We start from the raw sequence: 22149 nt of genomic DNA on the forward strand, positions 1-22149 counted from the left end.
AAGTCGAAAATGTAGCTATTTCTTTTTTTTTATAATTTTGAAACGTTTAGGCAAACGGTTTTACAGATAAAAAAACTTAAGCATCAACACATCCAATAACAGTATAAGCTATTTATAGTTTTTCATCTAATATATAAAAGGAGTGATTGTATATTTTATTTGAGAGGAAAAATTAAATTTCAACAAAACAAAACTCGTCAATTACTTTTTCTTTAAGTTTACAGTGGCGCTTTTTAATCCATTTTAGTTTATCTTTTATTGGCCTTTTCATTTTTTTTCATTAAAGATTGCAATGTCCTTTAAAAATTTATGGAAAACGTCTCCATTTGAAAACCCGTATCTGTATCTGTAGCAAAATTCATTTAATATGTCACCGATTCTTTCATGTCTCACTCCTTTCATTGATTTGATTTTCAGTTTTGCAAGCCCCCATATGCCTTCAATTTCATTTGTGCAGGTTCCATCTTGTGCTTTAAATTCTTTACTGTGGTTTACAGTTTTATGCACAAATCCTTCCTTTTCCAATTTGTTATACGCCGCCCAACAATCAGAGTTAATGTGTGCTCCTTCGGCAACATTTTCCTGAATAATTGGTAACAAGGTCTTACGATCTCTTTTTTCCACTATTTGCAAAATCACTTTCCTTGACCCCTTCTCCACCATTCCAAAAACCCAGGTATCTCGTTTTCCTGTACCTCTGTGATATTTTCTCTTTTTTCCAAAGAGACTTTCATCGATTTCAATCAAATGCTCACTGTTTGATCCCAATAAGACTGGATCATTTGTTAACGATTCCTTACATACTATCCGGAACTGGTCAAACCATTCAATAACACTGACATGACTGATATCGGAAAGTTTTTCCACTTCGTAAATTTGAAGATCTATTCCAAAGTAGTAAACTAGTTCCATTAGTTTTCGTAGTGGCAGTTTGGACTTCTGAAAAAAAGAAGAACATGAAAGTGTGATATTTTTTTAAACTTTGCTGTGTATAACAATTCCCAAATAAAAACATAAGAAATACTGTTACATGAATATTCATTTACTTAATCTTTCCATACTGGTTAACACACTGAATAGCGATGATTACACTGACCATTATGTTTATATCACACAACAAAACGCATAAACAGACTACATGTAAATTTTATTTTACAATCGGTATTCAAACCTGACATGCTACTGTTGTATTAGCCTATACATACTGTTAAATAGCGCCAAATAAACTTTTTAGAATATTGCAATTAATATCAAAACTCAAAAACTAAACGCCAATTCTAATGGATGGATTATGATAATCTATCTATTTTCGGTTTACTATATTTGGCAAACTATCCACAATGACCGGGTGATGCCCGTCCGTATCTTATGTCCCATACTCACTGTACATATAATCAGTTATGTTAACCACAACAAATCCCTCGGAAGATGATTTATTTTTTTATATCAACAACAGATGTAGATATGATTGGTTCAATATCCATTAACAATAATTAAATTTTGATAATAATCTTTTTATTTACCTCAAAAATACTACTCCTCCTTATGGAGCTGGTTAACAGGCATGCTGGGCATTTCCATTGTAAAGAATCTGAAATGTCTTTCCGTTTACACAAATTCATATCTGAAGCACAATGTGTGCAGGTCATTTCTTTCTTTAACAATCCATTATCCATCATATAAGGTACTATTGATTCTTGGCTAGCGACTACAGCATACCAATTTATCGCCTTTGGTGCTCGATCTAGTAACGGAGTTCCTAAGTTTTCCATTTTTTTTTTCTATACTAATTTTTAACACAAACTACGTGCACACAAATCAGAAAACTGACTATAAAGGATTCTCCCAAACAACTTTATGACGTTAAAAAACGGGAAAATATTCAACAGATTTTCGCGAAACTACATTATGACGTTACGTTATCGCTGTTTTGCTTTGAGACTGCTGAAGATGGCTGCGGCTTTTAAAAAGTTCAGAAGCGAGGATATTTTATCCCTTTACAAATCCGCTTACAATACTAAAATTCCTTGGAAAGAAGTATTTGAAGAGGAAACAGAGAATTATTTTTCTATATTTGAAAAAGCTACAAATTGCTCCCGAAGCCTAGTTTCGTCTACTTTGTGTGGTCCAAATACGAAGATGACAGTTGGAGACAACTCATATTCTACCGTGTTAAACCAGTATATCGTTGCAGTATGTGCACCCGGTGGAGGAAAAACCAATACATATTACAAAGTCATTGATCCCGTGGTGGAAAAAATAAAATAAAAACATGGAATTGCAATTCAATTGAAGCTTACACGACAGCAGGTCTCCAGAAACACCAATTAAATAACCAAGGGTATGGTATCATCACGTGTGATGAAGGACACAGGTTTTTGTCATCTGTAAATGTAAAACAATCGAAGGGTGAAGGCGAGAGATCTCTTTTGTGTAAGATGTGGGGAGGAAAAGGAGACTCCAGCATCCTAGTAACAGGAACAAGAGGTTTTTCCAAAACATCAATGTCTTGCTGTCTATTTATTCAACCTCAACCATTACTTTCAGAGTTATGTCAACTTGGTGGAGATGATGGTTTAATGGATCGGTTTCTGTTTTGCGTTGCCAAACCAGTCTTTAATGCCACGGCAATTACTAAAGCAAATGTACCACTATTACGAGACACCAAATTGCAGAGTTTTGAAAATGTCATGAACAACATTTACGAGGAACACCTAGCAGGGAAGCACTACAAGTTGTCCGCAGATGCCGAGAGTGTGTTTGATGGTTTGATTGACTCATATTCCGACTACATGAATGCCAAATATGGATCTGACCACGGTAAGTAAACAGTATAGTCATGAAAAGAAAGTGAACTGGGGTTATATTTCCAATATTAATGTCAATATCTTTGTTCAAGATAGCAATATTATATTTATTACAATAGTCAAGAATAAAGTATTTTACATCTGCACCCCCCCCCCTTTTCCATCCCCACCTCCTCCAATGTACACAGAATTTTTCAACATTTATTTAAGTTTGCTCATTTAAATTTCAATGTTTAAACATAATTTACATTATTCTTATCGTTGTATTTGCAGAGGAAGACAAAGAGAATGAAACTCCTAATCTTAACATATCACTAGATGAAAGTGAAATGATGACAAGTAAAGACACCATTCATATTCTTCGTCTCCGACACCATTAGAAATAACCAAATCTAAATTAAAACAAGCAATGGTCTTGTATAATTCATTATCTCAACAAAAATCACTGTTTGTTCAGGTTAGTCAAATCATCCTTAGTCTTAGTAATTACATATTAATGGTCTATGATTACACCTAGCATTTTGTGCATTAATATCAAATTGTAATATCAATTTGAATTTGATTATTTAATAAAACATTTCTTCAATTTAGATGACACGCAAATCTTAATACGGAACTGTACCAAAATTATATTAAATTCTTGATAACAAATTATTAAGCCAAACCAACGGCAAATTTAAAATCAATTAAATCTATTTGCGAAATAATTATCGCTAAATTATAACAGCTGTTTTCAATTAAAAAAAATTTATTAATTTTATGTAGAATACAAAACATCAAATAAAAAGCTTAAATATTAAGTAAATTAAAACTTTCTTACAGGCTATTGCTTCATGTGATCGGGACACACCAGCTCTTCATCTAAAACCAGTGGCAACTTTTAGGGACAGAGTCGCCAAGGCCATGTGCAAATCGTGTGGACCATTTGTTACAAAACGACAATTACAAAAACGTCTAAAACGTTCACTTGCCGAGAACATCAAAAGTAAGTTTCCGTAATTATTAATAATTGTTTAAAATATTTTCCCTATTGTCAAACAAGTTGTTTCATTGGTAACCCATACTGAATACACATCAGCTCCTTCCAATGACGCAAATATACTTAAATACAAGGTAAAATATACATGTTCACAAGAGAACGCTCCAAAATGTATATTTGTTTATGGTATTATTTACGAAATGATGTACGTTTGATACAAAAACTCAATTATTAAACATCTTTTAATGTATTTTTGCGTGGGTTAATGATTTTGGGTTGGGGTTGGTGTTTTTATAAATATCAACATGTGCGTCACTCAGTATGTCCTTATACTTTGAAAGCACAGATGCTCCTTAAAGACACAAAATTTATGCAATTATAGTACATCACCTAGTCATGAGCTTAAAACAATCAAATAATCAATGGAACATGATTCTCATACTACATACAATAAATTTTACGCATGTCTTTGATCATAATTCTTCCAATATTTTTATATTACACATTTTAATTATACGCATTATACTTTTTAGTTGAACTTGAAATGTTGCAACAAAATGGATTCGGCACATTAAAGACAATCAAAACCCGCCATGGAAAGCGTAACTTTTTCTTCAAAATACCAGGCAATTGCATCGATATGGAAATTGGTGCACATTCTACAATCATCAAATCGGTGGGAATTAATATTGACACATATGAGTCAACATTCAACGACTTATCAACTCTTACTGATGAAGAAAAGAACTTTACTATTCAACATCATCCACATGCAGAGGGAGTCGAAGGACTGTGGTGAATTTATTTGATCACCAAACACACGCATTTTGAAACTAATTGTAATCAATTTAGTATCATTTTTCAAGAAAACATAATTCTCATTATATTTGTTTCATATCTCATCTCAACTGAAAACTTTTATTCCTTTAATTGTGTTTTTTCAAACAATCAAAGCGTTTATGGACTGATTTAAATAAGTGGTTATGGATGAAACAACATTAAACATTTTCATTAGATAAATACATGTACAATTATAATTTTGAGGCTTTACAACGAATACAGAGTTCTGTGAATAAAAGTAATAAACATGCGAAAGCACATATAATTCAGTGGTTTTAATTTAGTTTAATAGAAAAGTGAAAAGCAATGGTGACTGTTTAAAAAAGAAACTAACACCCAACAAGCAGTAACACAATACGATACAGTTCAATTGCTGACTTGTCGACTTGCTGACTATTTTTTTTTAGTACTCAACTTCCCCCTACACAACATCCTGACTTAATGACAAATAATCTATGGATAACATGAAACATCTGCTGACCTGTCGTCCTGCTGACCTGTCGTCCTGCTGACCTGTTGACCTGCTGACCTGTCGACCTGCTGACCTGTTGACCTGCTGACCTGTCGACCTGCTGACCTGTCGTCCTGCTGACCTGTCGACCTGCTGACCTGTTGACCCGTCGACATGCTGACCTGTCGACTTGCTGACTATTTAACTGAGTACCAAACCTTCCCTCTACACACCATCCTGACTTAATGACTAATAATCTATGGATAACATGAAACATCTTCTGACCTGTTGTCCTGCTGACCTGTCGACCTGCTGACCTGTCGACTTGCTGACCTGTCGACCTGCTGACCTATCGACCTGCTGACCTGTTGACCTGTCGACCTGCTGACCTGTAAACTTGCTGACTATTTAATTGAGTATCCAACCTCATGCTAGTCCCTATCCACATTGACATATTAGCAACTGTTATGTTAACCCCCCAAAACACCGACCCACAAGAACATATTTAATGTTTCAGCGAATGAATATTTCGATTATTGCCGGAACTAGGCCATCAGATTGTTGCGCGCCTAAACATATTTAAAGTATTGGCGGATGGATATTTCGAATATTGCCGGAACTACTTAAACGTATTCTATACTTGGGCCGGATGGATTGTAAATGACAGCAATTATACATGTATTGGAAAACAATGACTTCAATTGTTTGCATCAATTTATAGTACCAGCATGTCAATGTCCTCTTTTTATTCCAAATATAGAATCGTAAACAAATATAATATCTGTTTACGAGTTGTGTTCATACCTCGGACGGACCCGTTTAACAAACATCTTTTGACTGCATCAACCTACACTGACATTATTTGTTCCTTTTTTCTGCAAATCTATATAGTTTCACTATAATTTACCGTCAAAAGGAACTGTATAAATATAAAGTTATAGCAATATTGGAAAACAATGACCACAAATTTTTGTTCGCATCAATTTATAGTGCCAGCATGTCCTCGTTTTATTCAAAATATTGAATCGTAAACTAATATCAGTAGCTTTCATACCTCAGACTGACTCGTGTAATAAAATCTTTTTACCACATCAACCCAAACTGACCATATTTCCCTTTTTTTTATGTTAATCTATATAGCTGCACAGTAATTCAGTTATAATTTTAGGTCAAGAGGGACTGTAGTATACAAATAACCGCAATATTGGAAATCAATGACCACAATTTTTTTTTCCGCATCAATTGAGAGTGCCAGCATTTCCTCTTTTTAAACAGACAGATTAAAATGGACACTCCGTAAATTTTATGGACACCTTCGCGAATTAGTTGATCCATACGATGTGTCTTTGACCAAACTAGATAAGGACATGGTAGATTGTGGTTTGTCATTACGTCGTCTTATCTTTTAATTACCGAACGTGACTTATTCCCGATTGTGACGGTTTTGCTGAGTGTGAATTCGCATTACTATAAGACGTGTTACGGTACTTGTCTATCCCAAATTCATGTGTTTAGTTTGATGTATTTGTGGTTCTCGTCGGATTTGTCAAATCTGTTGATGTCTTTTCTATTATATTCATGTGTTATGGTAAAGAAAATTAATCACCGCCTTCATTGAGGGGGGATAGGACCTTTATCGGGACTTCGAGATTGACCCTTTCGGGATCCGGGAATTCTTTTTTTCCAATTTCGGGACCGCGGGATTTTTGGCGTTTTTAAGCCCGGGATTTCGGGATCATGTGTTTTTAAGTCCGTGATTTCGGGATCAGGACCCCTCTTCATTTATTAGATTTGATTTTGTTCAACGTTATCTACGATAATTTACGTTTGAAGTTGGATTCAAAACAAACTGGACATATATATATTATAGTTAATTGCTATTAATAAGTATTGCAATGTGCATTGTGTTTAAATGTAAAATAGTATTTAGTTCTATTATAATCTTAAATCAATCCTAATTCTATCTTACTTTTGAGATATAGTTTTTTCAAATGTGACGTCATTTTTGTAATGTTTCAGAAATTCAAATGTGACGTTATTTTTGTGCCTTTCCACCATTCGTATGTGACGTCATTTTTATGACTTTTTGCGTTGAGGCCTGGACTAAGTCGGGTGTGTCTATTTTTCTGTGTTGGTCTTTGCATTATGTATTCGGGTTTTGTTTTCTGTAATTAGTTAATACTTCAGTTTCATTATGTATATCTTTTATATTCATTTGATAAAATTTACTGTTTGCATATCATAAATTGATCTTTAGTGCTGTACAACTTGGAACTTTTTTTTTCACTTTCGATCTTTTATATCTGGGCGTCACTGGTGAGTCTTGTGTGGACGAGGCGCGTTTTTGGCGTATTGAATTTTAAACCTGATGCCTTTTGTTATCTATTAATCATGTGTTTCTTTGTCTAATACGTTCTCCTATTTATTTGTATTGTAGTCCTGTTATATTATGTTGTCATTTAAATGTTATACTTAACATTGCCATTAAAATGCGAGGTTTGGCATGCCACAAAACCAGGTTTAACCCACCATTTTTTCAATCGTTACGATCGATTAAGAGTTAATCAACTCAATCAACTCTATCTTTTATATTTCAAGGGTCACAATCGTATCGATCGTGTTCAATCGTTACGATCGATTAAGAGTTAATCAACTCTATCTTTTTTTATTTCAAGGGTCTCGATCGTATTCAATCGTTACGATCAATTAAGAGTTGATTAACTCAATCAACTCTATCTTTTGTATTTCAAGTGTCACGATCGTATTGATCGTGTTCAATCGTTACGATCGATTAAGAGTTGATCAACTCAATCAACTCTATCTTTTATATTTCAAGGGTCACAATCGTGTTCAATCGTTACGATCGATTTAGAGTTGATCAACTCAATCAACTCTATCCTTTTTTTCAAGGGTCACGATCGTATCGATCGTATTCAATCGTTACGATCGATTTAAGAGTTGATCAACTCAATCAACTCTATCTTTTGTATTTCAAGGATATGCATTTACACAACAATCCCAAATGTGAATTCCACCCAAAACTAGAAAAGTTTGTAGATATACATGGTTCAAACACAGAAAGTTGTGGACAAGCATTCAAGAGACTAAACAGATTTAAGCATTCAACAAGGATGATGACACGGAAAAAAAAGAAAACTATTCTTCATTATCATAAACAATGACTTTAATGAAAGGACAGAAGAAAAGAGTAGTTAAGCTATACAAATTTATAATATGCAAAAAACTGTTAATATTGAAATTATATGTTAACTATGTTATGTTCTATTTGCGATTCAAATGATATAATGTGGCATTCCCAACTACAAAAAATGTATGGTATATACTCTTCCAGATGGAAGCAAAGATCATATAACAGGCCAAAGCCAAGCTTGTAACTGTGTATACCTTGTATAAAACGTGAATTACATTTATATTCTAGTCAGCAGAAGTAGCCATACATACCTTTCAACTGTAATATATCACAAAATGTAATATATAAGGCAAAGTGAGGAATACCATTAAAAGCAGAATTAATTTTCAAAGTGTTTGCATATAATTAAAATAATATATTTTGTTTATCTGTAAACGAGTACAGTTAGTGAAACGAAGAAATGAATACGCAGACAGGACTGCCCCTTGCGATTCCCAGTTCTTGATTTGTCAGTCTATTTATAGTTTTTTATTAGATAAGTTCCAATGAATGTATATTCAATACTCAGACTCTTAACCACTGTAGTAGTGATTACCAGAACTGACCGTAAATCAGTCAGGACTGTAGAACAGTTCTAAATGACGTCACTGCAGAAAGGACATCTTAGAATTTAGAGAAAAAAATCAGTTCCAATTACTTTACTGTATAATAGCAGATTTTCTATATTTTTACTGATCAAACTTTACTTGTACATATATCGAAGTGGATAGAGAGGTTATCCAACTCATCGGAGAAATATTTTTATATGATTGCACATAAACATCGTGGTTTACGTTGCTTCGTTCCCAGTTTTTAACAGTATCTTCCTAAAATATAACTCTGCATTTAATTAATGGAATTTTAATCGTAACTTACCTTGTTTGACTTGGATTTACATTCATGACTTAAGATTCTGTTATGACATGTTCAAACGAAAATTGTACAGTGGATGAATTATTGATATTGATGAAACACGTGTTGTGCAACTTAAGTAAAAAACTATGTACATTTGCACAATCTCGTCAATTTAGACAGACTTATATAATATGAAACATGCATGGATTAGTTTTTATCCATGTTTCTTTTAACCTTAAAAATTGAAAGAACATCCCGTATTCCAATTTGACATTATCAGTGAGGAACTAAAGAACCATTAAAACGGAATTTTGTCTTTTCTCATTCAGGACTACGGAATTTCGTGTCTTCATATTCAGGATTTCTGGATCGGACACCCCCAAACCCCTAACCCCCAAATTTATCGATTCTTGAACTAAAATAACTTAACACTGACACTATTTCCAGAAATAATTTTAAATCACGGACCTCAATGTACATGACGGCGGAAACTCCAGTCCAATTCTCCTGTACCCATAGCATACAAGTAAACTAATAATAGATAGAATCATATACAATATTTCCCTATAGATTATTTACTCTTTGTAAGCTTAGATGCAAGTTTAATATGTTGAAACAACGACTTTATGGTTGATCTTACGGTAAAGCTTAATTATGTTAATTCCCTTTTGCAGACACAACTGTTGCTGCTACCGAATTGCTGATGCCATCATGAAAAAGGAATCGGAAGATGTTGGTGAAAGTGTGCTACCGCTAGAAACCCAGACTGTCTGGAACGACTAAAAACTTGGGAAAGGGCATGCATGAGTGGCGAGAGATCGTGCGGTCTTGCCTTGCCCCATGTCCATCGCGATAAGGTTGTCAGCAGATCAAATATTCTGAAACGATTTGACGAAACCGGCCGTAGAAAAATGACAAACTCTACTCAATCGATATTTATTCGTGTTCTGGCGACAGTCTTAAATCGATATTTGGATCTTTATCTGACATATGAATTTAAATAAAGTTTATTGTTAAATTTAAAAAACTTTAAATATGAACAATTTATAAAAAAAGTGTCAAAATTTGAAACATTGTCAAATTCTCTGGAAATGCCTAGAATGCAGGATTTTGCACAATTTATTCTATACCATTTCGACTCGCTTCGCTAATATGCCTAGATGATTTAACGCAATGGCGATATTTTCAGCCATTTTGAATTACCGAAATGAATTAATGATTCAGGTGAAAAGTTAAATAACAAAAATACCGACCCCCGAGGGAAATAACAAACGGAAAGTTCATAAGCAATTTTGCAAAACAAAAATCTCAAACACATCAAACAAATGGATAATAACTGTCATATTCCTGATTTGGTACAGGTATTTTCTTATGTAGAAAATGGTGGATTAAACTTGGTTTTGTAGCTATCTAAAGCTCTCTCTCACTTGTATGACTGTCGCGTAAAATTCCATTATATTGACAACGATGTATCAACAAAAAAAACCCAGATATAATAGGTAATTCTAAAGATGTCAGTTATAGGGGCACAGCAGTCAACATTGCGTTATAATCTTGATAACTATAAAAGCGAACACATGTGTCAACAAAGAAAAACTAAAAGGCATATACACGGCTGGTAATCTACACACGCAGAACATTTGGTTCTGCAATAAAAACCGTGAGAGGATTTTCCGGTTGTGCTTGAGTGGAGTAATTGTCACCGCTTCAAAAGGTATGTACATTTCTAAATCTCAATTTTCTTATTCAACTGATCAAAATATTGAAAATCGGAGAATGCTATGCTGTGGTGAATACTTTAACGAAGAGATACATGTATCATTTACTGTTGTACGTAGAGTTGAACTCCTACAAAATCAGTTGTCCCACGAGAAATTGCCTAAAAAAGTAACATTTCAATTTTGAAATGGTTCTATTTACAGACTTACAAGTTCAAATTTAGTTTTTTTTTCGGGCAATAGGTATGAATGTTGTTTTTGGCGGCGTGTGCGCTGTCCTGTGTTGATAGACGTCTTAATAATTCCAAAAACAACATTTTTCCGTGAAGTCATGCGTGAGGGGAAGTACAAACATTTTTTTTTAATCTTTGGCTTTGTGACTTTTGTTGACTCAATAAATGTGATCAATGCTGATTAAAAGCACAGATTTATCCTTATACTTTAATAGATGTAAACTGATCACTGATTCAATGAAATCAAACTATTAATTGTTTGTTCAACTTCAGAAAATGCCATTGTTCAAAGGAAAAAGGAAGAGGACTGAAATTGACTCTCTACAAAAAGCCATGGAGATACAAGTTATCCCCGCCCTCGAAGCGAACTAAACCCTCTGGGAGTAGTCCTGTCGTCAAATATACGTCACAGAGATCACCACATATATCTAAGAAAATGATATCGCCGATGAAAACTTATTATTTGTTTAAATAAGTCTGGACATTGAGTCTCAAGCACGAGAAAACCGATCCCCGCGAAAAAGTGACCGGACGAACAAATTATATATAATACATAAAAACAGTAAAATGCGAATTTACGATGACCCATAACGTTACAGTAGAACATAAGAACGAACTATAAAAATCAGTTGAAAAAAGCTTAATTAAGATTCATGTTATACACATTTACGAAAGGAGTTATCTCCCCTAAAATAGTTTATTTAAAAAAAAAAAGATGATTCTCAAAACACAAAATTTGATTTTTGTTCAAAGATTTTGATTTATACAATAAATCACCAAATATTCTTTATGTGAATAAAGTCTAGCTATTGAATTGCAAATCTGTCTCAAAATTTGCAGATGGGGGCAAATAATCGGTCTAGTTTTTACTTGTAGCAAGAAAACAAAATCGTTGACAACATTTTTTGTCTTTATTCTTCGTGAAACATATTATTAAACCTAGGTTCCTACAATTATTTCAAATTCAATCTCGTAATCTTTTTTAAGCACACTCACATATGTGTTTTTTCATGAACAATGTAGCCAAATTTTGGTAAGTTTCAACGACTGATAGCTTGAATATTAAGATAAGATGTGTACCTCCCCTCACGCATTCACGATGTCCTCAATCAGAACCGATTCCCTCACGCATGACTTCATGAAAAAATTTAGTTTTTGGAATTATTAAGATGTCTATCAACGGCGGACAGCGCACACGCCGCCAAAAACAACATTCATACCTATTGCCCGAAAAAAAACTAAATTTGAACTTGTAGGTCTGTAAATAGAACGGTTTTTATTGCAGAACCAAATGTTCTGCGTGTGTAGATTACCAGCCGTGATATAGACAAAGAACATTAGCAATACAAAAAATATATCATGGCACAATGAGGGGATGTAAAAGTACCGAGCCACTTCAAATACATATTACTAAAAACAGACTCAACAGTAAAATAAAACAATTACACAAAGACAAATAAAACATAACAATAAGACTTTATTAAGATAATAAACATTGTCATTAACTAGATACTTTACTTCAAGACCATCGTGTATTTTTTGTGGAATATTTATCAACAAGTTGATATAGTAAGATGTGGTATGTGTGCCAATGTGACAACTCTCCATACAAGTAACAATTTACAAAAGTAAACCATAAAAAAACAAGGTCTTGGTACAAATGTATCTTGATTTTTTTTTTTTAGAAAAAGGTCGAGACGTTCTTTGACATACCCCTGGTTAATCAACTTTTTGCTCAGACACTGGTGACTTAATGTCTGAGTAGCAGTTGCAAGCTCTTGAATAACAATAGAAAGAAAACAAATTATTCGACTTGCATAGAATTTGCAAGAAAATGATTATAATCTTTCTTGAATAATTCCACAATACGACCATTTTTAATAATAGTAGTAAATTATTCTATACCATGGTTTCAGAACAATGAAAAAATAAGAAATTGTATTTGGTTTTGAACAAATAGATCATTATTAGAGACAGATCGTAAGTTGTGGTGTTGCATATCATAAATATTTAGCATTGCTAAGAAATTAGGTGATAGTCCATTTACAATTTTATACATTAGAATTGATTGTTGGTATTTTATACTTATTTGTAAAAGATTTTAAAGATGAAAACATAAATAAAGGCCTGAATCGCTCACCTTAAATTTTTTGCTTAAATCTTCCATGAATGATTATTTTGGGTTTTCAATTTATATAAATGGCTCTTCGATTCTGTCATATCTTCTTCAAAAGCAAAAACAAGAGTGGACACACTGAAATGTCTCGTTTGTCTCGTGTTCATAATATACTTTATGATGAAAGTATAAAAAAAACATTGTATACCCCAAGCATTACATTATTGCTGTTTACAGTTTATCTACATCTATAATAATATTCAAGATAATAACAAAAAACAACAAAATTTCCTTAAAATTACCAATTCAGGGGTGGCAACCCAACAACGGGTTGTCTGATTCATCTGAAAATAGACATTGACCTGATAAACAAGTTGCTCCATGTCAGATTTGCTCTAAATGCTATGGTTTTTGAGTTATAAGCTAAAAACTGTTTTATTTTTAGCCATGGCGGCCATCTTGGTTGGTTGGCCGAGTCACCGGACACAATTTTCAAACTAGATACCCCAATGATGATTGTTGCCAGGTTTGGTTCAATTTGGCCCAGTAGAATCAGAGGAGAAGATTTTTGTAAAAGATAACTAAGATTTACGGAAAATGGTTAAAAATTAACTATAAAGGGCCATAACTCCTAAAGGGGTCAACTGACCATTTCGGTCATGTTGACTTATTTGTAAATCTTTAAGTTACTTTGCTGAACATTTTTGCTGTTTACAGTTTATCTCTATCTATAGTAATATTCATGGTAATAACCAAAAACAGCAAAATTTCCTTAAAATTACCAATTCAGGGGCAGCAACCTAACAACGGGTTGTCCAATTCATCTGAAAATTTCAGGGCAGATAGATCTTGACCTGATAAACAATTATACTCCTGTCAGATTTGCGCTAAATGCTTTGGTTTTAGAGTTATAAGCTAAAAACTGCATTTTACCGCGATGTTCTATTTTTAGCCATGGCGGCCATGTGTTTTGATGAAATGGGAATTAAAACACAAACTTTATTCTAGATACCCTAGGAATCAATCAGATGAAGTTTGGTTTGAATTGGTTCACTAGTTTAAGAGGAGAAGGTCTTTGAAATAGTTTACGACGACGGACACCAAGTGATGGCAAAAGCTCACATATCCTTTTGGAAAGGTGAGCTAAAAACAAATCCGGGTTACAAACTAAAACTGAGGGAAACTTATCATATAAGAGAACTACGACACAACACCGAAATGCAACACACACAGAAACGAACTATAATGTAACAATGACATACATAGACAAATAAAAGATTACAATAAGACTGTATTAAGATGACAAAACTGTTGGAACAGAAATATCGCATTCATGTATAACTCTTGCCACTCTTTTTTGAAGTGTTATGATTCTATCTGAATCTTTTTGTAATAAATTTCCCAAAACTGAACTACAATAGTCTATATATGGTAGAATACATGCATTACAAAATAGTGGTTATTGTGTGTATAGGCAAATATACTTTTAATTTTATACAAAAGTGATATTGTAGATGAGATAATCTTACATATACGGTCAACATGAACTTCCCAGCTTAAATTTTCATCAATATCAATTCCAATGCTCCTCAACTTCGTACTTTATTTGGCGTTTTTTTTAACTTGTTTGGATTCGAGCGTCACTGATGAGTCTTTCGTAGACAAAACGCGCGTCTGGCGTATATATAAAATTTAGTCCTGGTATCTATGATGAGTTTATTTTCCAAGTATTTTGAAAGAATAGACATTCTCAATACATGTTTCGTTGACGGTAATACATAATTCTGATAGTTGTGTAAGCATTTGTTTTCAACCCAATTTCATAATTATTGTTACACCCAGATTGTTTAGCATTTGAATGATTTTGCAATATGCATCTTATTTTATCAATATTTTCATTATGAAAATGCAGTGTTGAACATCAGCATATAACTCTATGTCGGATGGTTGAACATGAGGTGGTAGATCATTTATATTAATTAAAAATAACAGGGGACCTAAAATAGAATATTGAAGCACTCTATATTTTACAAACGATTCATAAAATCTATGATAAACGGGACGATTTCAACTTTCCAATTATCAATTTCCCATTTCTCAGCAGTAACATAGTCCTGCCCCTTCGTATGATGATTACATATCTCAATTACTAAGTTAATCTCGTGCATGTTCACACTATACGGACTTCATTTACAGGAGTGTGCTCCTAACGCAGAAAATGCTCCAACAAAGTTAAGAGGATAGATTAAAAATGACACTCCGTATTAAAATTATACGGGCACCATCACGAATTGGTTGATCCATACGATGTATCTTTGTACAAAGTAACTATGGACATTTTTACCACGTGTTAGATTGTAGTTTGTCATTACGTCGTCTGATCTTTTTATTACCGAACTTGAATTTTTCCCGAATGTGACTGTTTTGCTGAGAATGAATTCGTATTGCTTTAAGACGTGGCACGGTACTTTTCCATCCCAAATTAATTTGTTGGGTTTTGATATTGTATTTGTTGTTGTCATCGAATGTTGTCAAAATGTCTTAACGTTTGTAGTTGTAAATCGTATATTTTTCTGTTGTATTCGTGTGTTGTGTTGGGGTAACTACTCATCCAGTTCATTCGGTAGATTTAATTTTGGATCAACGAAATTTAAACGATATTTTTGGTTTGCATTTTGATTAGAAGAAACACCCAGAAAGCTAGATAATACAAATAATTATCTAATTACTTCTACAATTAAAAATTAATTATTAGTATAATTTTTACTATTATTAATATATAAGTTAGATAAGTCATACAAATCTAATCTTGAATTGCATCCGAATTCTTTCTTAATTTTCGGAACACGTTTTAGAAATTTATATGTGACGTCACTTTGGGCGTTGCATTGACTGGCTAACAGGGCTGTGATTTTGTAATGTATTCATTTTTATTCCATAGCTAGTCACCACTTCAGTTTAATCAAGTATATCTATTATATAGTCATTTTATATAATTTACTGTTTGCAAAACTATTTACTGTTCTTGATAATAACATGAATAATGATGTGTTTGTCCTAGGCGGATATACCTGGCCTCACAACTTTTTGAAAATTTGGTCCTCGGCGATCTTCAACTTTGTAGTTGTGATGGCTTTCAAACTATTTATATCTGAGCATAGTTTTTTTAGGACGTAGCGCGTGTCTGGCGTATAAAAATATTGTTTAACTTGTTACCTTTTGATGGCTATTATTCGTTTGTACTATATTTTCTCTTATTTATCTGTTTATTTGTTGTAACCCTGTCGTGTAGTGTTGTCATTTTAATGTTATAATTAACACTGCCATTAAAGCAGGAAGATTGGCATGTCACAAAACCAGGTTCAACCCACCCTTTTTTCATAAAATGCCCTGTACCAAGTCAGGAAAATGGCCATTGTTACATTTCGGTATTGTGTCGTAGTTCTCTTATATTTGATACGTTTCCCTCAGTTTTAGTTTGTAACCCGGATTTGAGAAGTTTATGAATTTTGAACAGCGGTATACTACTGTTGTCTTAATTTATCAGATTTAATGTTCGAGTATCGAACTTATTGTTATCTTTCCTACAGATATGATTTAATCCAATCTATCATATGTTCTCTGATATGATAAAATATAACTTTTCTTAAAGTATGGCATGGTTAATAAGGTCAAAAGCCTTACTGAAATCTAAAAACAATACTATTTCTCAGGCATCTAAATATTTTAACCATTTATTATTTAGTTCAGTCTGCGCTGTTATATATGAATAACCTTGCCTAATTGCCTGAAACCTGACTGAGCAATATGTAACATTTTTTTTTTTATTGTTTAAGGATTCATATAACTGTGTACATACATGTCAAAATATTCAGATATGGTATTTAAACAACTACTTGTTACATCCATGTACATGTGCATACTTTTTCTTATGCTTCATGCATACAACATACTGTTATTCAATTTTTGTTCTCACAATTTTTTCATATTTTTTACTTACAATTTTTTCACAGAACAGATGAAATGCTATGGGTTATTAACTTTGTATACGGCCGCTCTCAGTTTGACCAATTTCAGCCAGATGTAACATAACTTATGGGGGTAGGAATCGAGTTATATCGTATGAGAGTTGGCCAATACTCACCAGGCAAAAACATCAAACAGACTAAATTATATTGACTTTATCTGTATTAACTTATTTCTCGCTTGTAAAAGTGTATCGCAGGCACTGGTGTTATCAACTTTAATCTTCACGTTGACGCATCAACTAGACGTGTGCCTTAAACCCTTAGAGATGAAACATGTAGACTCAAATGTACAAAAAAAACAAGTGTAAATGTTAATCTTAGACTATTTATTATTTTATTTTTACTATTTGTTATTCAAATTTTGCTTATCTTAGCAGGAATAGAGGTAAATCCAGGTCCCAGTGACGATATCGATTCTTCTCAAAGTTCAATTAACTCAACTGAAATGTCGGATTTCGGTGAACTTTTTTCAAATTCAGTCTCAATTTTTCACTTAAACGTACAAAGTCTAGCCCCGAAAATAGATCTGATTCAAGCTGAATATTCTGATTTCGACATTTTAGCGTTTAGTGAAACCTGGTTAAACAATAATCATACAGACGAATCAATTGAAATCCTAAATTACCAACACCCCTTCCGTCGTGACAGAGGTCCTCACAAGGTTGGAGGGGGGATAATTGTTTATGTAAAAAATGATATACATGCTCAACGTCGAATTGACCTCGAAAGCGAAAGCTTGGAAGCAATATGGTTAGAAATTAAATTTAAAGATAAAAAGGCTTTGCTCGGAACCTTTTATATACCTCCCAACAGTGGACCAGATATCTGGGAAAAAATTGAATATTCTCTTGAGATGGCGTCTAATGATAATACTATTAATTACGTAATGGTCACAGGCGATTTTAACGATAACCAACTACCCCTGTTAATTCAAAAATTACACCTTTGTTAAGCCAATTTAGTCTTACTCAATTGATAGATGAACCTACTCATTTTACTGAATCGTCGTCGTCATTGTTAGACCTTTTTATAACAAACGATGCTCACATAATAACTTACTGTGGAGTCGGGCCACCTTTATTAGACCAAATACGCTTTCACTGCCCCATAATTAGTCTTTTGAACTTTCCAAAATGTCGTCAAAAAACTTTTAAGCGGAAAATTTGGCTATATGATCGAGGAGATTATGACAGATATCGTAATATTTTATCTGAAAAAAAATGGGATTCCGTAATAAACTTAAATAACGTTGAACAATTTACAACCGAAATAACAAAAACTATCATAGAAGCTGCTGAAAAATGTATTCCAAATAAAATAATAACTGTTCGTAAAAATGAACTTCCATGGCTAACAAATGATGTTAAAAAAAATAGAATCCACAGAAAGGCTAAAAAATATAATAACCCATCGGATTGGTCAAAGTTTAAGAAAATACGAAATGAAGTTACCAGTTTAATAAGAAAATCAAAGGAAGATTATAACAACAATTGAATTAAAAAAATCATGAACAGTAGCCCGTCCACTACTAATTGGTGGAAAACGGTTAAACAAATATCCGGATTAAAAGCAAACGACGCAAGTGTACCTCCATTAATGGTTAATAACATCTTAATATTTGATGAAATCGAAAAGGCAAATGAATTTAATCGATTTTTTTCTTCCCAGTCAAATATTGATGATTCAAGTGCTATGTTACCTGAAGAACTTAAAACTATTAGTGATGACATTGGTTATATAGAACTTACTGTTACTGAAGTTGAAGATATATTGAAAATTGTTAATCCCACAAAAGCTTCTGGCCCAACCCTAATAAGTCCCAAATTGTTAAAAGAAGCATCTTCTGTTTTGAAGTATCCACTATGTAAGCTATTTAACTTCTCGTTAAGTACGTCTACTTTTCCAGATCAATGGAAAAGAGCAAATGTTACTCCAGTTTATAAAAATAATAAACCGAATGACGTTAAAAACTATAGACCTATTTCCTTGTTGAGTGTAATTTCAAAGTGTATGGAACGATGTGTATATAAACACGTTTAACGTTGTGCACGATGTTCCTACAACACGACGTTTAACTAAAAATGCGGCGTCAAAGAGGGTTTTTGACTTTGATTAATTGATTAATAAGTTTTATTTGGGTTTTTTTATATGTTGTTGGTTGATTCTGTTTCTGTTCTTTTTGTGATATCATTTTATCATAAATGACTTCAAGTTGTGGAAATCGATTTAATGTTTACCTTATAATCCCGGGTGTTATTAATTCAATGAAACAGTTTTCGTCTCTGTTTTGGATTTGTCTTTCAATTACCTCAATTTCATGCACAAATTAATATTGACGAAAAGTTCCGGCTTCGCTAGTACATGTAGTGCAGGAATTACTGTCAGTTATAACATGAATAGCAGGACAAATTGCGAAGTAAAACATTCCATGGACTTGTATTAAGTCTTTTAATATAATTGGTGAATGCACCTTACTGAAGTGACGACTTTAAATGATCTATTTCGTAGTCCTTCCGCAACATAAATTAAAATTCGCATTTTACATTTAGAGGATTGTCTTTGCAAAAGTTGAACGAAGTTCATGTAATGAGATTTAATTTCCCTTTTCTCGATTCTTTTAAATAAATCGATAAAAGCTATAAACGATCAATAAAAATTGCAAAATTTAACCTGTGTCGAATCTATTTTCCGGACAGAGTCTATACATGTAGCAACATTCTTTTTTTTTCGGCAGCCATCAACATCTTTTTCCAAATTTCACCAAACGATTTGTTTTAATTATCATGAACATTTAATTGAAACTTTAGGACATGTTACGTAGGAAATTAGCGTTTTTCGGATTTTTCGACGTTTTTAAACGTTTGGACAAAATGGCTACCGTTTTGTAATGTGTTGAAAAAAATTATTCCTTTAAGACCCAAATATGTAGTTAATAAGAAAAGAATTTCGGCATTTTGTACTTTTCGTGTATTTAACTTTTGTTTTGATCAATTATAAATAACTTATTGAAATATCAGTTAAAAAATACGCGTTAACTGCTTTGAAAAATGAAATATCAACTTGGACAAAATGGCTACCGCTTGAAAAACGACTGTGTAGAGAAGATTTTATAAAATCTGCAATATTTGAACTCACGAACAATGAGGCAAATATTTGTACTTTTGGTAGATGTTATTATTGTCTTATTCTTTTTATTCGTTTTCCGCTATATCTACTTATAAAATTCACTTTCAGTCGTTAAGTTACCGAAAAACGTGGGCAGTTTTCTTATTCCAGATTAATATTCTGCCACCGAGTTAAATGAAATTTGGCAAAATAACGGCTTTTACGCCACAAAGAACCGACACATGCCGTTGTTCCTGCCAAGTTTTCGGAAGATCAGAGAATAAGAAATATGATCACTATACATAAGAGTCAAAACAGTTTTTCATAAATGTAACGTTGGACATCCGTTTTTTTTCACATAGCTTTGTTATTTTAATCCTCAAATATACTAGATATTACTTAGTATACGATCAAGAGCTATAAAAACATAATTTAAAACATATTGAATTTGTTTTAATAGTGGTTCGTGTTTGCTAACATTTTTATTTTGTTTTGCGGAGGAAATTTCAAAGATTGTGTTACAAATCCTAGGGGTTGTAGGAACAGCGTGCGTAACGTTTTTACAATCACCTTATGCGTAATAATATTTTAACGAAAAATCAATCAGGCTTTACACGGGGGGGATTCAGCGGTTAATCAATTAATTAACGTTTCAAATGATTTTGGGAAGGCTTTAGATAGCGGTAAAGAAATAAGGGTAGTATTCTGTGATATAAGTAAAGCGTTTGATCGAGTCTGGCATAAGGGACTGCTATTTAAACTTCAACAAGCGGGTATATCAGGTTCTTTACTAAGGTGGTTTGAAAATTATCTTACAAATAGAGTCCAGCGGGTGGTTATTAACGGTTCATGTTCCGAATGGTTACCTGTAAATGCAGGCGTCCCACAAGGGTCCATTCTAGGCCCTCTCCTTTTTTTGATATTTATAAATGATATTGTAGAAGACATTCAAGCTCAAATTAAGCTATTCGCAGATGACACTTCATTATATATTATGGTTGACAATCCAACAGAAACAGGTACAATTTTAAATGACGATCTAGATAAGATTTATAATTGGTAAAAAAAAAATGGCTTGTGAATTTTAATGCCCAAAAAACTAAAAGTATGATAATTTCAAAAAAAAGTAAATAGACCCTTTCATCCTCCATTAAATATGAATACCCAAGAGACACGAACATCTAGGTGTCTTTTTTTCTAACAACGGATCCTGGAACGACCATATTGAATATATAGTTTCTAAATCTTACAAAAGAATAAATATAATGAGAAAAATGAAAAATGTTCTTGATAGATTTTCACTTGAAAAAGTTTACATATCATTTGTTCGCCCAATTCTTGAATATGCCGATGTCGTTTGGGACTCCCAAAATCAGAATTTGATTGCTAAACTTGAAAATATTCAGCTTGACGCAGCGCGTATCGTCACGGGGGGTACTAAACTTACTAGTATAAACAATTGATATGTTGAAACTCGATGGGAAAAATTATCTGAAAGACGACGCAATCATAGACTAATTCATTATCACAAAATTTTGAATAATAAAACTCCAGAGTATTTGAGAGACTTCGGCTTGTTTAAATGATTTTCATCTTAGTTTTCATTGGTGCTTACTTGTTAATAACTTGATTAAAAAGTTCAAATTTAGTTTTTTGTCCATGGATTTATGAGTTTGAACAGCGGTATACTACTGTTGCCTTTATTATTCATACCATTGTCGACAGTAATATCAATATCGTCTTCCATTTCAACACTATGAAATGGTGTTGACGTAAGTCTACACAAAAGGCATCTTCATTAAATTTTTTGAAATTCCTTTACTTTAT

General features: G+C 33.0%; 2 protein-coding genes across 2 annotated transcripts; one reads left to right on the forward strand and one right to left on the reverse strand.

Annotated features, from left to right (window-relative positions):
- Window positions 1-267: 267 nt before the first annotated feature.
- On the reverse strand, window positions 268-1772 carry LOC139489878 (uncharacterized). Its single transcript, XM_071276724.1, has 2 exons — window positions 1524-1772; window positions 268-939 (listed from the first exon to the last, which is right to left on the reverse strand). Exons 1-2 carry the CDS (start codon window positions 1770-1772, stop codon window positions 268-270), a joined length of 921 nt encoding a protein of 306 aa, XP_071132825.1.
- Window positions 1773-2300: 528 nt separating this feature from the next.
- On the forward strand, window positions 2301-3187 carry LOC139489879 (uncharacterized). Its single transcript, XM_071276725.1, has 2 exons — window positions 2301-2820; window positions 3081-3187. The coding sequence occupies exons 1-2, from the start codon at window positions 2439-2441 to the stop codon at window positions 3185-3187; spliced, it is 489 nt and encodes a 162-aa protein (XP_071132826.1). The 5' UTR covers window positions 2301-2438.
- Window positions 3188-22149: the final 18962 nt, after the last annotated feature.

The sequence above is a fragment of the Mytilus edulis genome, chromosome 9 (assembly GCF_963676685.1).
Source record: "Mytilus edulis chromosome 9, xbMytEdul2.2, whole genome shotgun sequence".
Classification (NCBI taxonomy): domain Eukaryota; kingdom Metazoa; phylum Mollusca; class Bivalvia; order Mytilida; family Mytilidae; genus Mytilus; species Mytilus edulis.